Source organism: Prionailurus viverrinus, chromosome E2, assembly GCF_022837055.1.
Source record: "Prionailurus viverrinus isolate Anna chromosome E2, UM_Priviv_1.0, whole genome shotgun sequence".
Lineage (NCBI taxonomy): Eukaryota > Metazoa > Chordata > Mammalia > Carnivora > Felidae > Prionailurus > Prionailurus viverrinus.
This window is the reverse complement of record NC_062575.1, coordinates 30,042,864-30,049,919: the sequence shown is the minus strand read 5'-3', so window position 1 is coordinate 30,049,919 and position 7,056 is coordinate 30,042,864. Positions and strand designations below refer to the sequence as shown.

Below are 7,056 nucleotides of genomic sequence, written 5' to 3'. Positions count from 1 at the left end.
CTCTCCCCTCCTCCTTCTCCCTCTTGCCTTTCTCCCCCACTTTTCTCCTCTCTTTTTTCTCCTATCTCTTCTTTTGTATTCTCTCCCCCCTCGCCGCCTGGCTTGCTTCTCTCCTCCTCCGGGCCGGAGGGGAGGAGGTAAACGCGCTGCGCCCGGGGCCTGCGCGGCACAGAGGGAGGCGTTTCTCCTACTTCTCCCGGGTAATTTGGAGAGGTTGTGTGTGTGTGTGTGTGTGTGTGTGCGCGCGCGCGCGCGCGCGCGCGCGAGTTTAAGGCGAAAAGGGGTAGGCTCCAGCGCCAAACACAGAGGGTCAGGGTCTTTGACGTTCCTCACCAGCTGCACAAACCTCCCGGAACAAGTGTGAGCGTGGGTGAGAGTGCGCGCGCGCGCACGGGCTGGCTGCGCTTGGCACGCTTGGTGGCCCGGGGCCCCAGGGCCCGGGGGCCCGCCTGGCGGCCCGGGATTACCGTGACGTCACATTGAGCCTCTGGCCACCTTGGACTGGGACACCTCTGAAGCCTCACAGCCCGGCGCCGCGCCTCACCTTGCCTCGCCACCGCGCGACTTTGGGAACCCGCATCCTCTCCCTTTCCTTGCCCATCCATGGGCCCTTCTGTCTTCCGGACCACGCGGGCCGGAGGGGCGCCTTCTGGAGCGCAGGGCTCGGCAGCCGGACTGCCCTGGGCTCTGCCTCCAGTCGTGCCAAGCGGGCGGAGGACCGGGCGCTGGGCACCAGCAGCCGTGTAAGGAACCGAGGCGGCGCACGGCTGGAGGCGCAGAATCGCGGGGCTGAGGCGGGAACTCGCAAGGGAAGGAGGAGGGCCAGGGACAGCTACCATGTCCTTCCCGCACTTTGGACACCCTTACGGCAGCGCTTCCCAGGTAAGAAGGGCCTCCATGGGGGATGGGGGCTGACACAGAGGAGGGGGTGCCCAGTGCACGCGCCTGCAGCTGAGCGCCCCCCTTTCGCACGAGTCTCCGGAGAAGACAGAGAGAGCAGGGACCAGGGTAATGTACCACAGACCCCTCCGACATCCCCAACCTCTGGCCGAGAACCTTCCACTCCCCCAGTGCAAGCCGGAAGATCGTGTGGCCCGAAACTTGGGCACTAACCACGCGCTAAGCGAGGTGGCTGGGATCTCAGAGATCCTCCAGATAGGCCTCCTTATTGTACAGATATCCGAGGTGACCCGGATCTCTCCACCTCAGCATTGTTCAGTGGTTTGCTTGTTGACTTCTGTACTTATCCTCTCCCTTCTTTGACCGGGTCCAAGCTCTCTGCTTCCGGCTCCTTGGATTTTCCAGATTACGGTGGGTGTTGTGCAGTGACAAGGACTTCCTGGGGACACCCACCGCTGTCCTCCAGTTTCTGCCTAGATTGTGGGGTCTAGTTCCCACTTGACCTCTGACCCGCCTTGGGATCTTGGACAAGTCTCCCTGGTGCTCGTGCCCGATCTCTAAAAAAGGGAGCTGGAGTAAGAGGTGATGGTGGTCGCTAAGCCTAACTTCTAGCTCTGCCTTTGTAAGATCCCGTGATGGGGGCGGAGGAGGGGTGGGCGAGGGAACAAGAGGAGTTTGGCTTCTGTAATTCGGGTTTCAGGCCGTGCCATCGCCTCGACCCCCCGGGACTCTGGAGCCTGAGCAACGTTTTGGAAGTACCTATGAGGGCAGTTTGGCTAAATTACGTCTTCAGATCATTTCCATCGCAGCAGAGTGCTCGCTCAGCTCTGGGTGGCATTTAGTTCATGTTGAATGAGGGAGCGATCGGGCTGTTCTGCCGCTGGCTCCCGCCAGCCTGAGGCGCCGGTCTCTGACCTCCGGTGCGCCCCTCTCACCCCCGTAGTTTCTGGTGTCTGCAAGTTCCAGCGCCACTTGCTGCGAATCCGCCCCGCGCTCGGTCCCAGACGTGGCCTCAGGCTCCACCCCGGCGGCCGCTCTCTGCTGCGCGCCCTACGACGGTCGGCTGCTGGGCAGTGCGCGGCCCGAGCTGGGCGCGGCCTTGGGCATCTACGGAGCCCCCTACGCGGCCGCCGCAGCTGCCCAGAGCTACCCAAGCTATCTGCCCTACAGCCCAGAGCCGCCCGCGCTGTACGGGGCGCTGGTGAGTACCCCTGGGTCTGTTCGCCAAAACCCATCCGGCCTGGGTGGGGGGGGGGGGGCATGAACAAGGCAGCAGCGGGTGAAATCCAGTAAGACGTCTGGGGGGCGGGGGGCTGGAGGGGGACATCGAGGAAGGAGGCGAAACTCCGAGGAAGGGAAACTGGTAGGATTATAAAGCGCGGGGGGCAGTTTGACCCTTTGCAGAACTCCGTCCTGATCACAAAACATCCGTGCTTCGGTTCACTCCTGAGGTAGGGAGCCTCAGTTTACAGACGAGGAAACTGAAATGAAGAGGGGCTCAAACCCCTTGCCCAAAGCCACGAAGATACAGAGGGTCAGAGAATAGCTCTGGAAGGAGAGTGAGGCAGGGAGGTCCCCAGCTGGTAGGGAGGGGGGACTGGGAGTAGTCACAAGTGGTGACAGTAATAACCAGGAGAGCTCGCCTTTAACCACTACTTATTCTGCACCAGGGATTCTGCCAAGGGTGCTTCCTCCATACCCTAGAGGTACTGTTGTTATTCCCAGTTACCAAGGGGAAACTGAGGCACAGAGTAAACAACTGCGCCCAAGGTCGCATAGCCAGTAGGAGAGGTAGGGCCGGACTGGACTCCAGAGGTCACGCCCTTAGCAACTATACTGCCTCTTCCCCAAACGTCGTCCTGAATTCTCTCTTCCCACCCCAACCCCCACCAGAATCCACAGTATGAATTTAAAGAGGCCGCAGGGAACTTTACACCTGGCCTGGCACAAGCAGGAGCCTATTACCCCTATGAGCCGACCCTGGGCCAGTACCAGTACGACCGGTAAGGCGTGGGGTGCCTTGGTAGCTGGCGTTACAGGTCCTTCCCCGCCTCCCGCCATAGGGCCCATCTGGGAACAGCCTGGGAAGGAGGGTGTGTGAGGAGGGGGGAGCACGGAAGCTCATTTCCCAGCCTCAGACTGTCTCCTGCCTGCAGCCCCAGGTTCTCAGACCCAGAACTGTGAGCCAGGTTCTCCCCCCCAGGTATGGAGCGGTGGAGTTGAGTGGCACTGGCCGCCGGAAGAACGCCACCCGGGAGACCACCAGCACGCTCAAGGCCTGGCTGAACGAGCACCGCAAGAACCCCTACCCCACCAAGGGCGAGAAGATCATGCTGGCCATCATCACCAAGATGACCCTCACCCAGGTGTCCACCTGGTTCGCCAACGCGCGCCGGCGCCTCAAGAAGGAGAACAAGATGACGTGGGCGCCCAAGAGCAAAGGCGGGGAGGAGAGGAGGGCTGAGAGTGGAGCAGAGGACTCCCTGGGCTGCCTGAATGGTGACGCCAAAGGTACCCAGAATGTTCCCCACCCCACTTTTCGGCTTTCCCAGCTAGATAGCGGGCTGATGGCACTTTGGCGAGCTGCCTTGGACAACAGCGTCTTTGGAGGCGCTCCCTGACTTACCCTTGCACTTGTGTTCCTCCCCCACCACACACACACACACACACACACACACACACACACACCTCTGAGCCTTTGCCTGTACAGTTCCCTCTGCCTGGAATTCCCTACATAACTGGCTTCTTCTAGACTTCTATAGTGTGGGCTGGACAAAGCCCTCCCTGGCCACCCAAGCTCACTTAGCCCCCCAGTTATTCTCTATCACATCGGCCTATTGTATTTCCTCTGCCATACCTATCACTGTGGGAAGGCGGTCCCGTCCGTGTCTGCCTCCCCCTGCCAGAACATCACCTCCACCAGACAGTGTCTCTTACTCGCGGCTGTATTCCCTAAATTCTTAATACCCAAGGGCCTAAACGACGTCTGGCCCATAGATGGCACTCCATAAATATTTGCTGAATTAAATAATACACACCAGCTACCTGTGGATGCTGGAATTGGAGGGGAAAATGTCCCCTTGGGTGTATGTCTGTTTGCTTTACGGTGGAGACACTGAGATCCAGGTCGTAGGCAGGAAAAAGCGTTAGTTTCTTTGCACCAGAGAGGAGTCTTCCCAGGAGTGGGGGCAGGGCTGGGGCCTACATTCTTTCCCGGGGGAGGGGGGGGGCAAGCTGGAGCGCTGGGAGGACTGTAAGAGACGGTTTTGGCCAGCCTGGTGAGCAACCCCGAGAATGCCCTCAGTCACAGCCATCTTGCTAAAAGCTTCTCGGGGGTGGGCACTCCCGCGGATTTCCCTTGGGGCCTGGGGCTTTTCTCACTCGGTCCTGATTTCCTGCAGATGCTTCTGCAAGCCAGGAGGCCCGAGGGCTCCGGCTGAGTGACCTGGAAGACCTGGAGGAAGAGGAGGAGGAGGAGGAGGAAGAGGAGGAGGCCGAAGAAGAGGAGGCGGTGGCCACCGCTACGGACAGGCTGGCTGAGTTCCATAAAGACTCGCAGGCGCAGCCAGCACCATACGCCGCCGCGGCGGCTCGAGAGGGCCGGCTGGAGCGCCGGGAGTGCGGCCTGGCGGCGCGCCCCTTCTCGTTCATTGAGCCCCCCGGGTCGGGAGAAGCGGATTTCCTCCGGGCGGAGCCTGGGGGCCCCACGTTGACCCTGCACTACCCGTGCCGCGAGAAACCGCGCATCTGGTCCCTGGCGCACACTGCGGCAGCCAGCGCTGTCGACGGGGCAGCGCCAACCCCTCCCAGGCCGCGAAGTCCCGAGTGCCGTCTGATTCCGGGACCGCCTCCGGGCTCCGGCGGCCCACCCGCCGTCCCCAGAGACTCCGCGGGCGAAGAGTCTTCCCGCGCAGCCAAAGCCTTTGGAAACCACCCGTTCGCCCTGCAGGGGCCGCCGATGAACTGTGCGCCCTGCCCGCGGCGGAGGGAGCCTGCAGTGCGGTGCCAGTACCCGTCTGGAGCAGAAGGTAGTGGGTCCCCAACGGCGCTGGGTGTGTCTGTCCAAAGGACAGGGCTGCCCACGGTGCCGCCCGGCCACTGTCTAGCCTCTCGGCCTCTGGGGCGCGGCCACGTTGGGACCTGGAGCGGGCTTGTCCCACAGAGCTTCCTGAAACAGCAGCTTAGGAACGAAAGCACTAACTAATTCCGCCTCCTTTTGAAACTTAATAGTAATGGGCTCAGAGTGAGACAGTAACTTGCCTAGGGGCACTGAGCAAGTCGTCAACCTAGACCTCTGCGCCCCGGTGCCCAATGTGCTGGCAAATGTGCCAGGTGGGCTCTATCACGACCTTCTGGCAGAGACACCCTTGCCCCCTGCCCGCCCCTCCGGAGAGGCCAGCTGGCCCCCTGCCGTGCTTGCACCAAGAGTTTGCTAGGGCTGGGCCGGAACCAGGGCCTTCCAAGAAGCCTGAGAGGACGGGCCAGATACATGCACTTGGTTTAAGGCCAGCGCTTAAGTCCAGCTGGAGCCCTGCCTTGGGCCGGCTGAAACCCCTGGGGAGGGTGGCCGAGGGTTGGGGCTGTCCCTGGAGAGCGCTCACCCCCAAAGGCTCAGCCCCAGCCGGGTGTGACTGCCAATCACTGCCTACTGGCCCTGGCTGGTTCTCTGGCTGTGCCTGGCGGAAGGGAATCGCACCCCACAAAGGGACATTCCCCCCAGCATCAGGCAGCTTCCGGCAATTACTGTCAGATTCTGCTTTGTAGTAATTTCTCTCAGGATTAGCTCCTGGCTTACAAAACTGGGTTACGCTGTTATTTGAATTTGCACATAACGGGGTCCGAATATTCCTTCTAGCAAGCAAATTGCCTCTAGACCTTTGATTCCCTTCGGATGGGACACCACCGACCTTCCATTTCCTAGGAATCGGCGCCAAGCGGCCTTCGGGTTTTAATCAACCTTTCCTCTCTCAGCAGGTTAGCGCAATGGCTGCGATTTGCGGAAGAATCTCGGAAATACGCCCTACTTTTGGAACTCACCTCCACGCTGGGAGACCTTGCCAGGGACTGGGGGCTCTCACTTCGCCTAAGAGACAGACACACAGAAACCCTTACCCCGGCCCTTCTTGCACGCAGAGCTGGGAGTGGCGGGCGGACGTGCATCTCGCCAGACCCGCTGGAGGAGGTGGCGCGGCGCACCCGGGGGAGGGCCGGGTGGGACAGCCGGGCGAGTCTGTCCTGTGCACCCACTCGGGACACCGAGTCGGCCTCCCTCCTCTTGATTCAGGGTCTGCAGCAACTCCTTCTCTCGCTCACCCCCACCCTACCCCCTTTCACTTTGTAACTTCAGCGCCGACCTGGTCCCTAAGGACCACCTGCGTCTTCTCCTCGTCCTTATTCCTTGTGTCCTCAAAAATAATCACATCAAACCAGACCCGTGTGGCGTGTCTGTGCCAGGGGCGCTGGGAGAGGCCAGGGCGGAGGGGAGGATGGAATGAGGCCAGGGATCTGGGGCCAGGACAGCGTGAGCTGCAGACCTCAGTCCCTCTCACCGCAAGGAGAGAGGCTGGCGAGGTTAAGGCCGAGGCCGTGAGGGCGCCTAACTCTGTCTACCTGACGCTGCCTGTACCTAACTGGCCGAGCAGGGTGACGCGCGGCGGCGGGGTCTTGTGCACTGGGGCGACGGGGCGGAAATGGTGAGGTCGGAGGTCGGGGAGCTGTCTGCATATTTGGAAGCTGCATTTGTTTCCGGGCTTGTACTTGGGTTTTAGTTTCTTAGGAGGACGGGGGATGGGGATAACCTTGGCCGTCCCTTGGCACGCAGCGGGGATCCCCGCGCTCCTCCCGTCGTACAAAACGGCAAAGTGTGACGGCTTGCTGGGTCCCGGGGAGGCAAGAGGAGACATTCTTTTATGGAACCAAGGGTCGGCAATCACTTCCGGTACAGGCCGACCAATGGGAGCCGATGGGCAGGGAACCGGACTCGGTGCCCCGCGGGGAGCCGAGTCTGGAACAGGGGCGGGGGAGCAGAGAGATGGAAAGCCGCCCGCGCCCGGCCTGAGTTCGCGTCCCGGGCCTCTTGGCCTCGGCTGGAGCCAGCCAGGGAGCTGGCCGCTGCCCACGGGGAGAGGGGGAGGTGAACCCGGGACGGGGCTCCAG

At 61.5% G+C, this 7,056-nt stretch overlaps 1 protein-coding gene across 1 annotated transcript; it reads left to right on the top strand.

Moving 5' to 3' along the window:
• Positions 1–828: 828 nt before the first annotated feature.
• IRX6 (iroquois homeobox 6) lies at positions 829–6,292 on the top strand. Its single transcript, XM_047836436.1, has 6 exons — positions 829–882; positions 1,844–2,101; positions 2,794–2,903; positions 3,104–3,411; positions 4,302–4,928; positions 5,872–6,292. The coding sequence occupies exons 1-6, from the start codon at positions 838–840 to the stop codon at positions 5,877–5,879; spliced, it is 1,356 nt and encodes a 451-aa protein (XP_047692392.1). The 5' UTR covers positions 829–837; the 3' UTR covers positions 5,880–6,292.
• Positions 6,293–7,056: the final 764 nt, after the last annotated feature.